The sequence below is a fragment of the Xenopus tropicalis genome, chromosome 9 (genome assembly GCF_000004195.4).
Source record: "Xenopus tropicalis strain Nigerian chromosome 9, UCB_Xtro_10.0, whole genome shotgun sequence".
In the NCBI taxonomy this organism is placed as follows: domain Eukaryota; kingdom Metazoa; phylum Chordata; class Amphibia; order Anura; family Pipidae; genus Xenopus; species Xenopus tropicalis.
In genome coordinates, this window is record NC_030685.2 from 67,301,402 (window position 1) to 67,322,476 (window position 21,075).

Genomic DNA, 21,075 nt, shown 5'->3' on the forward strand with positions numbered 1-21,075 from the left:
GTTTGTTTGAGATTTCAGGGAACAGAAGCCCTGCAAAGTGATCCGGCTACAGTTGGCGTCTCGGCATGCAAAGTGTCAGATTTCAGCAAAACAAGGTATTGCCTCTATATCTTCTGTTAACATGGAATTAAAATCTAGTGAAAAGTCATAGAAAGCTGAGACTTGCCAACACACAGCACACAGGCCAAAATCTCATTTCCTTTTAAGGAAAGTAGATCTCCATAAAAATTATATTGCATAAACAAGTTTATATGTAAAACCCTGATTCATCTAAATAAACCATGTCATAAAAATATACTTTTTAGTAGTATTTGCTATTGGTTACTCCTAAATAGAAAATTGCCATTATAAGAATTAAGGGCTGCCCCCTGGGATCATAGGATTCACAGTGCACACAAACAAGCCAAGGCACACATACATGCTAGGCCCCATCAGCCAATTCATGGGCAGAGCTGTGTTATTCCCTGTCAGCTGATCTCTGAGGGAGCACACAGCCCATCACTAAATGGCGGCTCAAGGGAAAGGATGTAAAAGGGCAATATTTACTTATATATATATTCCAGTTTGGTTAGATTGTTTAATAGGTAATGTAACATAATATAAATTATCAGTTGGTTAAGTACTCATTTTGGGGATATAGTTTTCCTTTAACTTTTACTTAAATTAAATAAGAGAACCTTATGAAAAAGGACAATCTGAATTTGGCCCACCAGAGATGATTTCCATGTCCCTGAGGCTGAGTACCTTGCAGGATTGGGGTTCCATGTTTTCGCAAAGAACACACCAAGGGTCTCTGGCCCTATCTACAATAGCTTTCCTACTCTATGGGGCTGATTTACTAACCCACCAATCCGACCCGAATTGGAAAAGTTCCGACTTGAAAACGAACACTTTGCGACTTTTTCGTATGTTTTGCGATTTTTTCGGATTCTTTACGAATTTTTCGTTACCAATACGATTTTTGCGTAAAAACGCGAGTTTTTCGTATCCATTACGAAAGTTGCGTAAAAAGTTGCGCATTTTTCGTAGCGTTAAAACTTACGCGAAAAGTTGCGCATTTTTCGCGTAAGTTTTAACGCTACGAAAAATGCGCAACTTTTTACGCAACTTTCGTAAAGGATACGAAAACTCGCGTTTTTACGCAAAAATCGTATTGGTAACGAAAAATTCGTAAAGAATCCGAAAAAATCGCAAAACATACGAAAAAATCGCAAAATACCGATCATTACGAAAAAAACGCAATCGGACTCCATTCGACCCGTTCGTGGGTAAGTAAATCAGCCCCTATTACTTCAATATTTATAAAGTTGGGGTCCTAGGTTTGATCTAGAAAAAGGGAACCTAGAAGTGGGGGTTTCAAATATTTATTATATTGTAAGATGATGTGTATTTCATGAAGGGGGTGCAGAACAGGGCCTAGGGTCAATAACTTTTAGGACTCTTTCTAGCAAAGTGGTGGCAAGATATTAGCTATCCCCTGCCAGAGAGCTTGGGGAGGCATCTTCTATGTATCTCACTGACATTACACTGACAGAAGGTATGCTCAGTTGTCACCATATTACACAAACATGCAGCACTCAGCAAGCTCAGACTAAATTCCTTACCTGCAGGTTTAAATTCTTGTTGGATTACACGGCTGTAGGAAATCAATGTAAACGTGCTTTATTTTGTGAGTGGACCAAACTGAGACATGTTGTTAGAAGCTGCAGCGTGGGGCCGCACCCAGTGATACACACACGTGCCTTGTACCGATATGTTGTTGCTAAGAATGCAAAACCTTTGTAGTTCTGCTCACAATGAAGCCACAGGAAATCCTTGCACTACCTTCTCCAGGATACACACACCCATCTAGAAAACCTTCCGAGTACTGACACACCCACTGGCTATATATGGACTTTAACCTCAAGATTCTAGAGCAGGGATCCCCAACCCGGGAGCCACATTCAAATGGAAAAAGTGTTGGGGAGCAACACAAGCATGGAAATGGTTACTGGAGGTGCCAATAAGAGCTATAATTGCCTATTTCATAGCCCCTATGTGGACTGGCAGCCTACAGAAGGCTCTGTGTGGCCTTATACTTGGTTTTTATGCAACCAAAACTTGCCCCCTAACCAAAAATTCAAAAATAAGCATCTGTTTTGAGGCCACTGGGAGCAACATCCAAGGGGTTGGTGAGCAACATGTTGCCCCTCAGCCACTGGTTGGGGATTACTGTTCTAGAGAAACAGATATTACAGGATGGCAGGACTTTTCCTCTGCCGAATGCCAAGTATTTTTTTTGTACAAATGACCTTTATTTATTATCACTCCTCAAGGACACAACATCAAAGCAAAGATCTCCCAAGCATCCACCAGGCTTGGACTGGAAATCTGTGGATTCTGGCAACTGGCCTCTGCCTACTTAAACTGGCAGGACATATTCTGAATCCCAGTCTGGGCCCGCTTTCACCATACTGGTGGCAAGTTGGGGACTCAAAGGCCATCATGTCATCCTACTGGATCAGTTTAAACATGAAAACATAAAATCAGTCAAAAAATGGATAAATGGGGCAGTCTCAGGTCACCTCAGGGTAACTTTCACCAGTCTAGAAAGCAGCTGTTTCTCTGCACACAAGTAGCCGAGCAATAATCAGGTTACAACTGCAGTTTTTCACAGGCAGTAAAGGCAAAACGACTCTCTCCGGAAAGTCTGCAAACAGATGGCTTGTTATAAAGCTGTTCTGTCAACCGTAACCTGCCATTTATCTTCATAAATGGTTGTTATGCTAAATACACCCATACCTTTTGGGAACTTCAGATTATATTGTAAGGTAATGTAGTCAGCATGACTATTAGAAATTGAAAACCCCAGAAGTAGTTTCAAACCTGAGTTGAATCTGCTGCAACACCAATGGTTAATTACTATTTTACATGCAATCATTTTTATTCTAATACAGACCTATTAATTATACACAGCATTGTTTAGGTTAATCAGACACACGGGGGGTGTAAGTTTAAATTATAGGGTATTTTCACCTTTACGTTAACTTTTGGTATGATGTGCTATTCTGAGACAACTGGTTTTCATTTTGTATTATTTGCACTTTTTTAATTATTTACAACAGCTCTCCAGTTTGGAGTTTTAGCAGCTATTTGCTTGCTATGGTCCAATTTAACTTAGCAACCAGGCAGTGGTTTAAACAGGTACTGGAATATGAATGGTGGTGGGTGCTAAATAGAAAGATAAGTAATAAAAAGTAGCAATAATAAATTGTAGTCTCACAGGGCAATAGTTTTTTGGCTTCCTGGGTCAGTGACCCCCAATTGAAAGCCGGAAAGAGTAAGAAGAAAAAGGTAACTAAATAATAAAATTTACAAAATAAAAAATGAAGACCAGCTGAAAAGTTGCTGGGAATAGGCCATTCTATAACATACTAAAAGTTAACCTGAAGGTGAAAACAACAATTACACATGAGGAGATTAGTCTCCCCGCGATTAATCTTCTGTAGCAGTGGCAACTAATCTCCTCTGAATGCTTTTCTACTGTAGGAAAACATATGTGACACTTTGGCTTTAAGTCCCTAAAGGTTGCCTTATGAGTAATCAGAAGTGACCCCCTTAAAAAAACTGGAAATATATAGTGGAACAAAGATCAAAAATAAAACAAAAAGGGAAGAGCCATAAAAAAATCAATTCATCCAGCCCATGGGCTGAGGCTTAAAACAGTTATGGCTTTCCATAAACACAAGGTTACGAGCCACTCCTAACTGAATACCAGAATGCACACACCATACATTTCTCTTATATTACACTACTAAAGACAGCACTGAGCAGTCCGAGCTAGTGCATTAATGGACCTGGCAAGTTTAATATAAGTACACCCTGTTCTATTTCTACCCCTTGTCTGAGAAAAGTCAACATCCCCAGTGTAACTTGTATCTTATGGTTTATGCCATGCATTCCCCAGCAGGCAGCCTGGCACTAGTGGCTGCCCATAAACTGATCTAGGGCAGCAGATATATGTAAGGCTAATAATGTGCTCAGGGCACTGTAGCACTCAGGCAATAAAGCAGGCCCTGTAACTCCAAAGCTTTATCTTTATGAGCCACCAAGACAGAAGACCTTGTTAGCATAGTTATTCCAGCTCTAATTACCCCCAGACAGATGGCTATAACATTCACAGAGCTCTGAAATACCCAGAAGGAAAAAGAAGGTCTTCCCATTCCATTGATAAGATTATCAGTAACTGCCTACAAATTGCCTAAGAATAGACTTTTCTTGACAAAGAAATCAGGCAACACAGCAGGCACTCCAGATCATATTGTAGTTGAGGCATCTGGTGCGGTTGGTGAGAGCTAAGGTTCAGGAACTTCATGATAATTATGGCAAAAGCTTCACTGTTAATAATTTCTATTACTATACTCCTATTTATTTATACTGTAGATAAATAAGATGCTCCTTTTCTCAGCACATTATAGTACCCCTGCTGATGGTCATTGTGTTATGATATCTTCATTTTATATGCTCAGACCTAAAACTATACCAGCCAATCCCAGGAATAGAAATGTTGTGACTATGGCTAGTAAATACTCTTCTACTACAGTTTTTGGTAAGACTGATCAATTTCATGGAGCTTGTAATGTAACTACATTACTATAAAATATCTGTGTGTAATAAATCATATATAAACTTTGATCTTTTGCTTGCTAGGAATATGTCTAAGCTCGCTAAAATAGTAATAGCCATTGGCTATCTATGTTGCTGTCTGTCTATCTATCTGTCTCTGTCTATCTATCTGGTATAAATATGGTCATATATGTATGCATCCCAACCAGCGTCCCTAAGTTTATTTTCTGTAGCAGATACTGAGTTGAAACAATGAATTAATTGGGGCTAAACGGGCCCTTATTTACACATTTCAAATGGGCTAACCAATGCAGAGCTCCTAGTCCACGTTACACAAAAATCCATACGTGCAATATGGTTGGTCAAATACCGCCAAGTATTAAAATCCAATTGGCTTTTGTTTCATGTATGTCTATTGGCTATTTCACACAAAAGACAACTGTATGATAAAAAAGAATCCCAGTTGCTCTGTGTAATATGTGCAGCGATACTGATTCTACTGAAGGTCATGGTGGCGGAAACAGAATAAAATGAAATAATGCTCTTAATTCTTTCTGCCTGGTATTTACTAAAGCAAGCTATGAAGCTCTAAAATCGAGTTAGTGGACTTTCCCCAATAAGCACTGATATATGGGCCCCTGCAGACATCCACCAGAGTCAATAGATGGAGATTTATCATCATGCACTCTGTCTTCTCCTGGAGCCTGAGCAGTTTTAGTAGAGGGATAGGGGCAAATGATTTGCTCAAAACATGTCTCTGTTCACTCCATATTATCATTTATTTATAAAGATAGAAGCATTTTCTGTAGCACTGTGACATATTTTCTAAATGCCAACTGAAAATAAAGCAAAAAGAAGAGACTGAGGGTACACTACAAAAAAGTTTGCACTCTACTGGGGTTATAAAGTAATCTGTGCAAAATCTGGCCCTGTCCATTAACCCACATTAACCAATCAGTCTGATTCTTGACTGGTTCCTGTAGATTACTGGACTGGGGGTATTTTGCCCATGTTGCATAGTTAACTCCTTAGAAATCTAAACCAGTAAACAGAAAACTGTTATTGGAAAGGGAATTGCACTGCTTTGCTCACTAAGTGAATGGCAGGCTTCCCAGCAGTTGGTACCTCTTGCTACAATAAACTGCTCTGTGGTTTGGCCCTCAACGTTCTGTTCTACGTTTAAAGGAGAAGTAAACCACAATAGGAATCATTTGTATTTACAGTATGCTCCTTGGATGTAATATATTAAATAAAGAAAATGACTAAGACTCATGACCTTTAGCAGAATTTACTGCTGAAATACTATTTCTAGGTTTCTAAAAGGGCCTTAGTATTAGGCTTGAAAACAGTCCTGTGTGACTCCATTGTGTGCCCACAGATAAAGTACACAGTCAGCAAAGGAACCCTGCATACTTACCCAGAATATGTGGGAGAAACACACAGGAATTTGTATCATGAACTTGGTATTTCCCCTTTATATTAACCCTTAGTATGTTTGCAGATGCAAAAGATATAAGCAACTTTTCTGCTGTTCTTCTCACTTGATTATATGCTTAATTAACTTTTCTCTGGAATGGTCCCTTAAAATGGCATCTGGTTGTTAGGGCAACAACAAGGCAGACCAAGAATTTAATTGCTCTTATTATTTTAAACGCTTATCTGTTCAGGCTTTGTTCTGTTCATCAAATTATCAGTCTCTAGGCTGAGCACAAGCTGTCCAAATTCTACACCACAGAACAAAAGTCAGAATATGGCTGCTATCTGGTTGCTAGGTTCACCCACCCTAGCAAATGGGCATTTCGTTTTAATGTCAGAATATAACATGCCACAAAATATAAACAGGAAAAAGAATGATAAAAGAAAAGAAAATGTAAAACATGTTTTGAATGTCTAAACCCTTAGAGATGCTTTGCTTAGGTGTTATTAACTGGTAACTGCTCAAGCAAGCATTCAACCAGTTATGTTATTTCACATTCTACTCATGTGTAGGAAGATTAAATTCAGTTCCAACCGGGCTATCTGTAGGTTCCTTCACAGTAATAGGTTGTAAGCTCCACTAGGGAAGGTAAATGATATATAATGTCTATAGTGCTGAGGAATATGGCAGTGCTATATGTTTGTATGTATATATATATATATATATATATATATATATATACATACATAAGGTTAATACTATGTAGTAAATACCGTTCTAGAGATTAGCTCCACACCCTATAGGTTTTGCCTAACATTGGTAGTGACATTCACACTTACAGGAATAAGTTGGACGATGGAGGCATAGGAAATCCTTTATTTGCCCTTTCCAGCTTCTTTCGGAGAATATTAAACAGCTAAGTGATCGTGAAAGCTTCCCGTGTAACTGGGCAGAAATGCCAGTGCTATAAAACTTGTGTTTGGGGATAATTTATAGCCCAAGGTCATTATTTAATTTTAGAATGAGTAGAAAGCCTTACCCAGTGTTATACACATAGATCAATGAGCTAAAAAAAAGCGAGAGCGTTTTTATACAGAGGATTAATATAAAAAACCACAGCTCTGTGGGATACTGGAATATTAACGGTTGATCCTTTAAACAGATACTGGGCCTTTTATATAATTGCAACAAAGAATTCTTTATATAAAGTAACACCTAAGTTATTTCCTCCCTTTAAAAGGGCAATTAAGGAGAACATTGTGGACTTAAGAGAGATACAGCAGCACTATGCCGCAACTGGAATAAACTAATAATAATTTTTGTTGGGTTTTTAGTTGCTCTTAAAATATCTCTGCTTCACTGACCCGGGAAGTTTGCACAGAGAAACACCTTCAGGATTGCACAGCTTAGATATCTGTCTTTATCTGTTTCTAGTTTAAAGTGATACTGACACATTCCCATAACTGATAAGAATGTGTCATCTACTAAATCAACCCCACACAGTGTTAAGCTGGCCATACACCCACCAATAATATCTTACGAAACCCCGTTTCGTACAATATTCGGTGCGTGTATGGCAAGTCGGCAAGTCGACTGATATCGCAGGAAGCTGCTGATATCGGTCGACTCGCCAATCGGCCAGGTTAAAAGATTTTGATCGGGCGCCATAGAAGGCGCCTGATCAAAATCTGCCTTCAGCGCTGAATCGGCAGAAGGAGGTAGAAATCCTATTGTTTCTACCTCCTTATCTGCCGTTTCAGCCCTGAACGGTTAGTGGCCGATTGTACGATCTTTCGGGCGACTGATGGTCGCACGAAAGATCAGAAATCGCCACGTGTGTGGCCACCTTTAGGCTAATGCCACACAGGCCAAAAATCAGTCCCTATGCTGGCATCAGCCTTTCCCCCCTCCCCATTTCTGTCAGTGTGTCAAAGTCCAGGCCCCCCTAAAACTGTTGTCTAAGGATAATGAGGTGTTAATATGTGGAAAACAAAATGCCATTATATATATTTTCGCACAATTAAGCAATTTGAATGAGATTCTTACAGCAATTTTTTTTAATGGTGGGCAATGGAAGTTTTTTTGGAGCCCCCTGTGTTGCTACCTACTACATTGTTTGGACAAACAAATAAATACTGTAAAAATGCCTATACACGTGTATTGTGTGGTTCTTTCAGGCTGACCGCCCAAGTGATTGGAATAGAAGGGAGCAAAGAGGAGCACAAAGCAGTTTTTTGAGGCTTATTGTATAGTGATACAGAGGCAATTTCCTCCTCAAGTAATATTAACATACAAAAAGTTCAGTGAATTGGAAGTTCTTATTCACCTTACAATTCTAAACATTAAAAGAGCAGTGAATTTTTTTATGTTTAAAACTGTTTAGTGAATCTGGACCACTGACTGGTGTACCTTTCTCAGAACAAATCAATAGGTATTGACAAAAACAAAAATAATTTCTAGCAAGCAGTGTTTCATACTTCTCAGACGTCGTTCAGGCACAATGAAAGTAACCGGTGAAAACAATACAGTTTAATTTACAGCTCATCAATCTTGGGTGGGGAATGCTGGCTGTCAGTTCTGCTGCGGAATTCATTAGAAATTCCATTTAGAATGTTTGGATCCCAGAATTCATTGTGGAAATGGAGGGAGGCAGAAAACATTAAACTGCTCTTGAATAAAAAGATGTAATTTATGGCAAGTGTTTCAGAATGTGGAATGTAACCCATCCAGTGTCAGAGGGCCTTAGATCACATGCAAACACAATGCCCTACTGGCACTTATAGGCATATAAAATGAAAAGAATTCTCTTACTGCTACAGTGTTTACGCTTTTAACCTTACATATACTGGCCTGCAGCACTATATAATCCAGTAGTTAAGGAAAATCTCCCATAGCAGTTTAGAAGAAACACTGCATTAAGGTAATTGTGCTCCTTTTTAAAGGACAACTAATATGCCAGTAAAATGTTTTTGCTTTTTCAGTAAGATGCCTCCTGATTGTACCCCAGCTATGCCCTAAGTAAATGCCAGCATTTGTCTATAAGAGACTCTAATCAGCATTAACAGAATCTAGAAAAATGTATTTACTCAGCAGAAGGCAAAATACTACTGAAAATGTCATATTTTGTGATCGTATTTCTATCTAAAATGAAGTGTTGTTGGTATAGGTCTTGCAAATAAATATATGGCAGTCACAGAAACCATTTGTGTGCATGTGCAAAACAGCAGTAAAAGGCAGATGATCAAATAAGGCCAATATTAAATCAGCTGGGGTAGAAAAGAGGCCACCAAGCAAATTAATTGCCATCTGTATGTAGGAAATCAGTGTTGGCCATAAAGCAGAGCCTCTCAGCTGGCACACCAGGCACTTCTGATTCTTACAGAGCACAACTCTAGCACTGTTTCTACAGCATCAGACTGGTATCCAGGTCATTAGGGCCTAGCCCTGGTTTGTTTCACTACAAGCTCACTGATATTTATGGACAAAACAGCAGCTATGCTCTTTGTCCTCCCAGGCTAATTCATTTGTTTCTTTTAGCTCTAACACTAAGGCCCCTGCCAGCTTATGTGCTGTATTCTTGTACAAGCTTGGGAAGAAAATGTATTTACTGAATGCGTATTTCTCCTTCATTTCATCCTTCATGCTGGGCCAAATATGGACATTCGCCTTCAATGGCGCCCGATTAAAATATTTTAGGGCTCTGGCACACGGGGAGATTTCCCAAAATCGCCCCGCCGCGTCTGCCATCCCGCCGGCAACTTACATGTTCGCCGGTGGGATGGCAGGGGGAAGGCAACTCGGGGAGATTAGTCGCCCGCGAACAGGGAGTTTTGCCGCGGGCGACTAATCTCCCCGTGTGCCAGAGCCCTTTACCTGCCCGATAGGCAGCAGCCTTCTGTGATTTCGGTCGCCTTGCCGAGTTGCCATACACGCACGAAATATCGTACGAAATGATGTTTTGTACGATATTATCGTGCATGTATGGCCAGCTTAACACTACACAAATGTGCAAATCAAGCACACTATCTGGACTATAAAGCTGACCATAAGGGCCATGGTAGATGGGGAGATTAGTCGCCCGCAACAAATCTCCCTTGTTGCGAGCGACTAATCTCCCCGATATGCCATCCCACCAGCTTGAAAGTAAATCGCCGGTGGGATGGCATATGCGGCGCGCTGATTTCCCAAAATTGCGGAAGTTGCCTTGAGAGGCAACTTCGGCGATCGCGGCGCCGCGTATGCCATCCCACCGGCGATTTACATTCTCACCGGTGGGATGGCATTTCGGGGAGATTAGTCGCCCGCAACATGGGAGATTTGTCGACTAATCGCCCCGTCTACCACGGCCCTAAAACACAATGTAGGAGATACAGACAAATGCTTATATCACTGCACAATCAGGTCATACACACAATGACCTAATTCATTCCAGATCAGATAGTTTGGTAATATGAGCTCATCAGGAAACAAAGCCTGACGAACTTACAGAGACTTTGGCCCATGCACCTGCACCTGGAAACTTGTTTTTAAATGTTCTACCTGCAGCTTCAAAAAATGATAGGTTGCCATAGGTTACTGCACAGGGCAAATTTACTAAGTTTTAAAAAATCTAAGTTGAGTTACACCTGCGTTTCGAGACTTGCCTGCAGCACAGTGAGTACAAATTGATAAAATGATGGTGATGATTATCCAAGTGACATTATACAGGCATGTGGGATTGTTTATTAATATCAAAACAAGCCAAAATGTTTAAGCTTGACAAAATGATTGACATGGACCTACAATTTCACTTCCAAACACACTTTGTGCATGTGTGTTACAAAATGACATTATACAGTTGTATTTTGTACAATTTTATTTTACCCTCCAGGGAGGGAACCCCCTTTGCACCACCTATTCACTGCAAAGGCAGTTTACTGAATAGAGAATAACAAAAGGCATCCTGCTCCAATCCCAGCCCTAAAGCGCTCAGAGCTGTGACCTCTTTTGTTGCCTTGGAATTCTTTTCTAAAAAGCAGCAATGTGCACAGGCAAGCAGGGACTGCTGTCTGTAAGTGCAGCGTGTCGGAAAGGAATGACAAAGAATTTGAGATATTAAAGGCTGCTGGGAGTGGCCAGACTATCGGATCTCATTTTGGTCTGTGCAAATACTACTTAAGAGCTAATCTGCTTTAGTGATCTCCACCCCCGATGCTAGAACTTCCACTGTATGCCATTAACTTTTCTCCTTTTTTTGGATACAGTCTGAACTGTAACTTAATTTTCTGCATGGTGTGTGATATTCATAGAGACATGCTGAACAACTTGCTGCTTTATATAGAATAATATTAAAAGAAATCCAAGAAAATGTAAAAAAGGCATTGCCCATAGGGCAGGGTTTTCTGGGGTGAAACTTATCAAGGTGGCAGTGACGGACTATGTACTGAACCACAATGCAAAATAGGGAGATCTGCACTATATAAAGTGGCACACACTCTACTGTAAAACAAAATACGTTGTTATGATTCTCTATAATATACAGTACTGCACATTCTATATACATAGAACATAGGGCCCGATTCACTAAAGTCCGAAATAAGGAGTGCTATTTATAGCATGCGTTAAAAATCTTATCACTTCTTATTTTTCACTCGATTCACTAAAAGGACACTTGCAGAGCGCAATATATTACGCACGTAACCATTACTTTCTGAAAACCACCATTTCCCTGAAAACTGGAGGATGCATCACTCTAGGGCCAACATATACTTGAAAAAATATGACTGCAAACTCCATGTTGTGTTGCCAATAGCTCACGAACCGCAATTTTCTTTAAGTACCGTCTGCCCCAAGTAGGGTTAATATTCACACAGATTAACACGATATTTTGCACGTTTAACGCTTCATATGTGTTTGTGAATCATGCATTAGTACTATTTCTATTCGCTAATTAACGCAATGCGTTTTTTTTGTGCATGCAATATGCGGATTAACACATGCGAAATGACTTTGATGAATCGGTACTTAATTATCGCATGCTTTTTAATGAAAAAAACTACGCGATAAGCGTTATTGACCTTTAGTGAATCGGGCCCTATAACGCTTATCGCATAGTTTTTTTCATTAAAATATGTCATTGTAAGATAAATAACGCCAAGAACATCGCTTCTTAATTATGACAAGTGTCCTTTTAGTGAATCGAGCGAAAAATAAGAAGTGATAAGATTTTTAACGCATGCTATAAATAGCACTCCTTATTTCGGACTTTAGTGAATCGGGCCCATAGTGAGATACAGAAGAGCTTAGAATAATACATCCCAAATGAGCTTGTATTGCTTATGTGCAGTAGTACCTCCCTTTTTAATTTCAAACATTATACAGGTATGGGTTTCCGTTATGCAGAAACCAATTATCCCGAAAGCTCCATATTAAGGAAAGGCCATCTCCCATATTCTCCATTTTGATCAAATAATTCACATTTTTAAAAAATAATTTTCTTTTTCTTTGTAATAATAAACCTTGTACTTTTGTACTTGATCCAAACTAAGATATACAGAATCCTTATTTGATGCAAAAACAATCCTATTGGGTTAAATTTGTGTTTAGATTTTTTCTTTTAGTAGACTAGATTATGGAGATCCAATTTAAAAGACACCCTTATCTGGAAAAGGACTAGTCCTGGGAATTCTGGATAATAGCTCCCACACCTGTACATTAAATTAGCAAAAATGTAAGGCTTGAAGGCCATTAGGGCTCTGGCACACGGGGAGATTAGTCGCCCGCGACTAATCTCCCCAGATTGCCATCCCACCGGCGAAAATGTAAATCGCTGGTGGGATGGCATACGCGGCACCGCAAGTTTCCTCTCGAGGCAACTTGCACGATTCCACTGAAATCGCGCCGCCGCGTGTGCCATCCCACCGGCGACTTACATTTTCGCCGGTGGGATGGCAACTGATGGCAACTCCTGGAGATTAGTCGCCCGCGAACAGGGAGATTTGTCACGGGCGACTAATCTCCCCGTGTGCCAGAGCCCTTATGCACTATGTAAATTATGTTTTGGCAATCATGACAGTAAATTATCTTCTGGCAAAAATGACAGTACAGACTCCAGGAAAAAGCACTCAGTCTTAATGAAGAATCTGAACTATGATTTATCAACTCTCACATTTAGAAATTATACTGTGTCTCCTGTTAAATTTTGCCAGCTGGGAATTATAATTGCAGAATTTAGCATCCTTAATGACTTGAAGATGATTTGGTGAAATTGTAGGTTCCCCAGGGTAAAGAATGTTGCTGCCACACTACGCAAGGAGGCAATCATCTCACTGAGATGCACGGTCACGGGAAAAGCAGTCACACAGTCTCCATGTCGTCTTCTTATAGCAATATAAATTCACTGTGTAAACGTCCACTTGAATTTCTTGACTGATGGAAGTGGCATTATAAATGTTTCCATCCCCTAGGATGAGCTCTAACCACCACTCATGTCTATATGAAATAATGTGCAATATATACTTGGCCATCCTGTGGCCCTCAAGCAGGGGCAACTCCCTAATGTTTTACACAGGACATTTGCACCATGCAAGCTGTTAATTTTCCACAGTATATTTAGTGATTTGCTACAATTTACACTTAGTTTTCATTTATTTCTTGTGGGTTTTCCGTTATTTCACTTTTCTTCAGCAGCTTTCCAGTTTGGCATGTAAGCAGCTATCTGGTTACTAAGGTCTTGTTTACCTTGGTAACCAGGCAATAGTTAGAATGAGACACTGGAATATGAATAGGAGAGGGACTGAACATAAAGATAAGGAATAAACAGCAACAATAGCAATAAAATTGTAGCCCCACACAGCAAAAGTTGTTGGCTGCCAGGGTTAGTGAAAGATGTAGAGAAGGAAGGCAAATGTTTCAAAAACTATAACACATAAATAATTAAGACCAATTGCAAAGTTGCTAAGAATAGAAAAGTACATTTAAATTTGAACAACCCCTTTAAGCATGAAACACAATGCTTTAGAAATACAACATACATCAGGCGCCGGTCCCTTGAACCCTCTCACCAATGTGCGACTGTGCAAATCACAACACATAGTCACCTCTAGGAAGTGTCTACAAACAGTGACATCGCAGTAGTTCTTGTGCGTTCAACAAAACACTTTCTGTGGTTTTCCAGTTAGAACCCTCCACCCCTCTCTGTCCTTGCAGGGAAGCTTTACTGCCGTGCTGACAGTCAGCATACAAAAAAGCCATCCCAGTGTGAAAAGCCAACACAAGCAAGCAGGGAACAATGCAAACATTAGGAGATGGGCGAATGAACAGGCTAGCAATTGACCCCTCCTGTGCCTTGATAGTTTGATTTTCATTATTTTGGCCACCAAGAAAGGTCATCTATCTATCACAAATGCTAGTCAGCGATGTCTTTAGGGGCTGCAGGGCCACTAAAGACATCCGGGACAAAACAGGCTTTTGTGGAACCCCTGAATTTATACATAGTAGGTTGTTTGCTATGTTAAACTGCATCTCTAAACTATGCTACAGTGTTGCTATTTAGAATCTCAAACTTTCACTACACTAAAGCTAGCCATACACGCACCGATAATATTGTACGAAACCTCGTTTCGTACGATATCCGGTGCATGTATGGCAACTCTGCAAGGTGACCGATATCGCAGAAGGTTACAGATATCGGACAACTCGCCAATCGGGCGGGTTAAAAGATTTTGATCGGGCGCCATTGAAGACGCTTGAGCAAAATCTACCTTCAGGGCTGGATCGGCAGAAGGAGGTAGAAATCCTACTGTTTCTACCTCCATATCTGACGATTCAGCCCTGACCGTCAGTGGAGGGTTGGAACGATCTTTCACGCGACTGATGGTCGCACGAAAGATCGAAAATCGCCACGTGTATGGCCAGCTTTATTCCTGCCTATGGGTCTTGCTCTGCAGTGTTCTGGGCAGTTTCTCAACCCCCCCCCCCCCTTTAAGACAACTTATATGTTAGCATAGTAAATCTTGGTGGCAATAGAGCTTACAATCATGACTTAATAAGTTCAATGCACATTAAATAATATAAGAGTGCTGCAGGTACACTGTTTATTTTACACTTGCTTGTTAACACAATTTAAACATTTCCCTGGTAAAAAGGACAATATTAAACTGCTTCAGCGCTGCTAAGGGTGGGTTAATATAAGGGGTGTATAGAGAGTGAAAGTCACTACACAACCAGAATTTTTGGCAGGAAACAAAGTGCACACAAAGCAAGTGCCGAGATGGCAACAATGAGGTTAAAAGTTCCGCTTCACTATCCAGCAGTTTAATGATCAACTCTGGAGATTAAACAGTCGCACTGTTGCAAAGTTCACAGCAAACGGCACCTTGTGTGGTTAGAGGAGAACCTCTCCCAACCAAGAACATATAGATATTCAACAGGAACCCCATAGACATTGCTCAGAGAATAGAAATCAATAGGCTATCTGATATATATATATTCCTTGCCTAAGAGTTTCAATCGTTAGGAGCATAAATGGCAAAGCAGCCACCAACCGACTGTGAATACAGATACAACCTGCCTCTGCCAGACATAATAATGAGGAAGTCTCATTTACTGGGCAATGCGTGACTGCAATGAAAGAGCCACAGACTGGCAATTTTATTGGAGCACTGAGGCAGATAACGGTTAAGCTGGGCCACTTGGCCACTGCAGAAGCTCTTAAAGGGATTCTGTCATGATTTTTATTTCTAAATTACACTGTTACATAGCAAATAATTCACTCTGCCATTTAAAAATTTATTCTTGAACCAATAAATGTATTTTTTAGCTGTAATACTGGTGTGTAGGCGCCATCTCAGTGCATTGTGCCTGAGTCTGAGCTTTCAGAAGGAGCCAGCACTACACATTAGAACTGCTTTTAGGTAACCTATTGTTTCTCCTACTCCCATGTAACTGGAGAAGTCCCAAGCCAGACTTCGATTTTTTACTATTGAGTGTATTCCCATATCTACCAGTTTTAGACCAATGTCCCATAGTACAATTTAGTTGCTTGTGATAGATCTCTGCTACCGCAGGTGACTAATTGCTCTGAAATGCCTTTTCACCAGTAACAAAGGCAATCGCCAGTGGAAAGGCCTACGCACTGCTTCATTTTGCAAGAAGTTTCCTCCTGCAGCCAAGTTTGCGGGACTTTGGAAAATCAAATCGATACGTAAGCCTTTCCACTGGCGACTGCCTTTGTGGAAAGGCATTTCAGAACCATTAGTTACCCGTGGTAGATCTATCCCAGACTAAATTGCTCACAGAGCTGCTATCTTGCTCCCTTCCCATTGTTCTGCTGATCGGCAGCTGGGAGGAGGGGGATATAACTTCAACTTGCAGTGCTGCAGTAAAGTGTGACTGAAGTTTATCAGAGGTCACTTGGCTGTGGCACCCTGGGAAATGAAGAATATGGCTACCCATTCCCATGTAAAATTTCAAAATTAAATATAAAAAAATGTGTTTGCACTTTTGAAAACGGATTTCAATGCAGGATTCTGCTGGAGAAGCTCTATTACCTGATGTGTTTTGAATAAAAAACATGTTTTCCCATGAAAGTATTCCTTTAAGAATGATTCCTCCATGGTACCTATAGGAAGGAGAATGCTGTTTCCACAAGAGGTCTGCAGCAGCTGTTGTATATCGTTGCCACACACTACTGAGTTATATACATCACCTTTACAACCTCAGGCTGTGACAACAGAAAGCTGACAGCGATCCAATATATTTGCCTCAACGGTGTTATACTTGGGTAAAAACTGTCCCAAACACCGAAAGGCCTGTTCTTTTTTTCATGCTGATCAATACTGATAAAATGGTATACTAAGTAGGCATGTCCCAACTGCTGCTGGAAAGCAATACCCTGAACTAACTCTTGGGTGAGAGAGGGTCACAGGCTGAGCAAAACTGATAAGGATTGTGTGTTTTCATACCTATAGATAACATGTATTTAGTTATCATGTATGCTAGAAAGTTGCAAAAAAATATATAAATAAATATACAGGCTACAGTGTAACAGTATTAGACAAAAAAATTTAGTAAAATCCCAATCTCTAGTCCAATGCCAATATTTTTTTGGCACATCTACTATACCTACTATCATGTAGCCACAGTCACAGGCTATTATCCCCCCCCCCCTCACTGCTACTATAGGCACCATCTCTCCCTACTATACCTGCTATCCCACAGCCACAGTCCCTTCCCAGAGGCTATTATCCCCTCACTGCTACTATAGGCACCATCTCTCCCTACTATACCTGCTATCCCACAGCCACAGTCCCTTCCCAGAGACTATTATCCCACTGCTACTATAGGCACCATCTCTCCCTACTATACCTGCTATCCCACAGTCACAGTCCCTTCCCAGAGGCTATTATCCCCACTGCTACTATAGGCACCATCTCTCTCTACTATACCTGCTATCCCACAGCCACAGTCCCTTCCCAGAGGCTATTATCCCACTGCTACTATAGGCACCATCTCTCCCTACTATACCTGCTATCCCACAGACACAGTCCCTTCCCAGAGGCTATTATCCCCCCCACTGCTACTATAGGCACCATCTCTCCCTACTATACCTGCTATCCCACAGCCACAGTCCCTTCCCAGAGGCTATTATCCCCCCCACTGCTACTATAGGCACCATCTCTCCCTACTATACCTGCTATCCCACAGCCACAGTCCCTTCCCAGAGGCTATTATCCCCCCACTGCTACTATAGGCACCATCTCTCCCTACTATACCTGCTATCCCACAGCCCCAGTCCCTTCCCAGAGGCTATTATCCCCCCCCCCCCCCCCCACACTGCTACAATAGGCACCATCTCTCCCTACTATACCTGCTATCCCACAGCCCCAGTCCCTTCCCAGAGGCTATTATCCCACTGCTACTATAGGCACCATCTCTCCCTACTATACCTGCTATCCCACAGCCCCAGTCCCTTCCCAGAGGCTATTATCCCCCCACTGCTACTATAGGCACCATCTCTCCCTACTATACCTGCTATCCCACAGACACAGTCCCTTCCCAGAGGCTATTATCCCCCCACTGCTACTATAGGCACCATCTCTCCCTACTATACCTGCTATCCCACAGCCCCAGTCCCTTCCCAGAGGCTATTATCCCACTGCTACTATAGGCACTATCTCTCCCTACTATACCTGCTATCCCACAGCCACAGTCCCTTCCCAGAGGCTATTATCCCCCCCCCCCCCCACTGCTACTATAGGCACCATCTCTCCCTACTATACCTGCTATCCCACAGCCCCAGTCCCTTCCCAGAGGCTATTATCCCACTGCTACTATAGGCACCATCTCTCCCTACTATACCTGCTATCCCACAGCCACAGTCCCTTCCCAGAGGCTATTATCCCCACACTGCTACTATAGGCACCATCTCTCCCTACTATACCTGCTATCCCACAGCCCCAGTCCCTTCCCAGAGGCTATTATCCCCACACTGCTACTATAGGCACCATCTATAGGCTATCCATTCTGTTACTACGTTCGGTGCTGCGCTATACCCCCTAGTTACTAAGAGCTGTAGCGCTACCTGCACAGTGTAAAGGTCCGTTTGCTGCGCCTTATTGCGCTTTCCCATGCTTTTTTACAACTGCTCCAGGGGAGGCCCCACCATGCTCAGACCTTACGGGAACCCCCCAACAAAGTGAACTGTTGCCACAGACATTAGACAAAATGCAAGCGGAGCCCGGGCAGGCAATTCGGCACTTACAGCCTCCTGTTGACTGGGTCCAGCTGCCAGTGCATGGCCATGGAGAATCCGAACAAGCTCCCGGGATCCCCGCTTTTGGAGATGACATTCTCAGTATCCAAGTTAAAAGCAGCGATGAAGGCGCAGCAGCAGCCGAGCAGCAGGTTAATCCGAGCCGCTGCGAGTCGCATATTGCAGAGTTTTATTATTACGGAATCTCCTTGCCGTGTCCCAGTGGCAGTGCCAAGTAACAAATCCTCGGGTATCTCTCACGGTCCTGCCCCCCTCCTTGTGCCCTTTCCCCTGCGCCCGTCCCACTCCCGCTAGCTGAATGGGATCGTTGTTCTCTAGAGAGTAGAAGGTTTTTATATGAATTGCTGAGGCAGGCAAACCCCGCCCTATTGCTGCCCGAACCCACAGCTCCGGGATCAGTTCTTTTCTTCTTTCTCCCAGGGCTTCCCCGCCCAGCCCACGGCTTGCCCGGCTCTCCCCTGCTGGCGGGCTTGGAAGCAGGTGCGCTGTCAGTGCGCAGATAGAGAGCGCACTGGGAGGGGCGGCGCTTAGACTGGGCGAGTCGGTGCCTTGGCGCTGCTCCAAGCGGTCCTGCCCTCAGGTAGCACAAAGTCTGACTGTGCGGCTTATGCACCTCAGCCTGTGCCGCCTCCAACAAGCTGCTGTTATGTGATGGGGGCGTGGCGCTCTTCCATTAGTTTATGGAAAGCCTCATACCCACACTCGATGATTGTGTTTTTTAGCTGAAGAGCGGGAAGTAATAATAAGCATGGGTATATATGAGGTATATATTGTCTAAATAAGGTATATTTGAGCTAGGTAAAGCAGGGAACTATGTAGTCCATGAGGAAACAGCTGCATGATTTGCTGGCACTCAGGGTGCTCCATGGGCATTAGACCATTAGTAGCTACTCCACATAGTGCTCTGAAGCTTTGGTGACCCCCTTTTCCCTCAGCTGTTTTTATAGATTTAGCAGGAAAAGGTGATGTACCCTGTTAGCCAGTCAAAAATGTTTACAGGGTAACCCTTTTGAAATAAAAAATAACAAAAGTGGTATAAAGGTGATACCTTTATTGGCTAACTAAGATAACCATAGCAAGCTTTCAGAACATTTTTAGTAATAAGCTTGAAAAAGGAACTAAAATGTTCTGAAAGCTTGCTATGGTTATCTTAGTTAGCCAATAAAGGTATCACCTTTATACCACTTTTGTTATTTTTTATTTCAAAAGGGTTACCCTGTAAACATAGATTTAGCAGTAAGCATCTAGCAGGGCTGGTGATTTTTTTGCTTATTTTTTTCGTATAGGGACCAACTGCCTGTACAGAAAATATATCCCCCCCCCCCCCATTAGCCAGTGGCATAAATAAGGCCCCACAGACCCTACAATGCGGGGGCCCCAGTCCTGAAGGGCCTTTGTGGGGGGGGGCGACTTTTGAAGGGCCCCACTGCCACCGGTACCTGAGGGGACTTACAAGAGTCTGAAGCCACGCCACCATTGCTGCTTCCAGTCACCTCCACATAAAGTCACACGCCATGCTTATATAAATGGTGGGATATCGAAAGTTCCTCATAGGGGGGCCCCTGAAAGTTCCTCTGCAGGGGGGTCCCACAAACTCTAGTTACGCCGCTGTCATTAGCCCTAATATATAGTTATTTTATCAGTGGTATATGCATCAATAGAATGTGGGGTAGAGTTAATTAAACTGATTAGGGGTACAGGAGTGTTTTGGGTATAGGAAGTAAATTTGCAAAGGGGCCACTGCCTGTGCTTCCTGCATCACTGGGGCCCTTTGAGGTAAATATTTTATACAATCCCCTCAAGCAATGCTTTCCTAACTGTTGAATCAGTGCCTATACACACAGCTTTCACTAAGGCCAAGAGCCACTAAAAATAATATATGAAGGGGCCCCTGACCTCTAGCAGGACAGCCCTGTTCATAAGTGTGGGAGTGCGCTGGAGTGGCACCCCTTTCAGCCTCTTGCTCACTCGTGTGTGTCAGCGCTTGTGTTTCATTGGCTAAAGTGCCAAAACTGACAGTGGGAACTTCTCCATGGGAAGTGAGACTCGTGGGAAAGATGGAGTAGGCTGTGTTTCTTAATTGCTGTTACACTAACAGGGTACAATCTCATGGGAAGCAATGTATTCACTTCTGGTACAGGAAAAAAGCCAGTGTGGCCACAGCCTTATGAATAAATCCATCCCTTTAATGCATACATGTTTAAATCTCTCTTCCCTGCAACTGTTAGTGCAAATGGTTAAAAGAATACAATATACTGAACACAAAGCATTCAAGTACAGAGGTTAGGATTGCCTTTCC

The 21,075-nt window shown here is 42.1% G+C and overlaps 1 protein-coding gene across 2 annotated transcripts in view; it reads right to left on the reverse strand.

Moving 5' to 3' along the window:
- itga6 (integrin subunit alpha 6) overlaps positions 1 to 19,365 on the reverse strand; it is a 54,005-nt gene extending 34,640 nt beyond the window's left edge. For both annotated transcript variants that reach the window (XM_002934619.5, XM_018097476.2), the window contains exon 1: positions 18,765 to 19,365. In XM_002934619.5, coding sequence (XP_002934665.3) covers positions 18,765 to 18,934 — 170 coding nt within the window. In that variant the 5' untranslated portion in view covers positions 18,935 to 19,365. The remainder of the gene's footprint in view (positions 1 to 18,764) is intronic.
- Between the last annotated feature and the right edge of the window lie 1,710 nt (positions 19,366 to 21,075).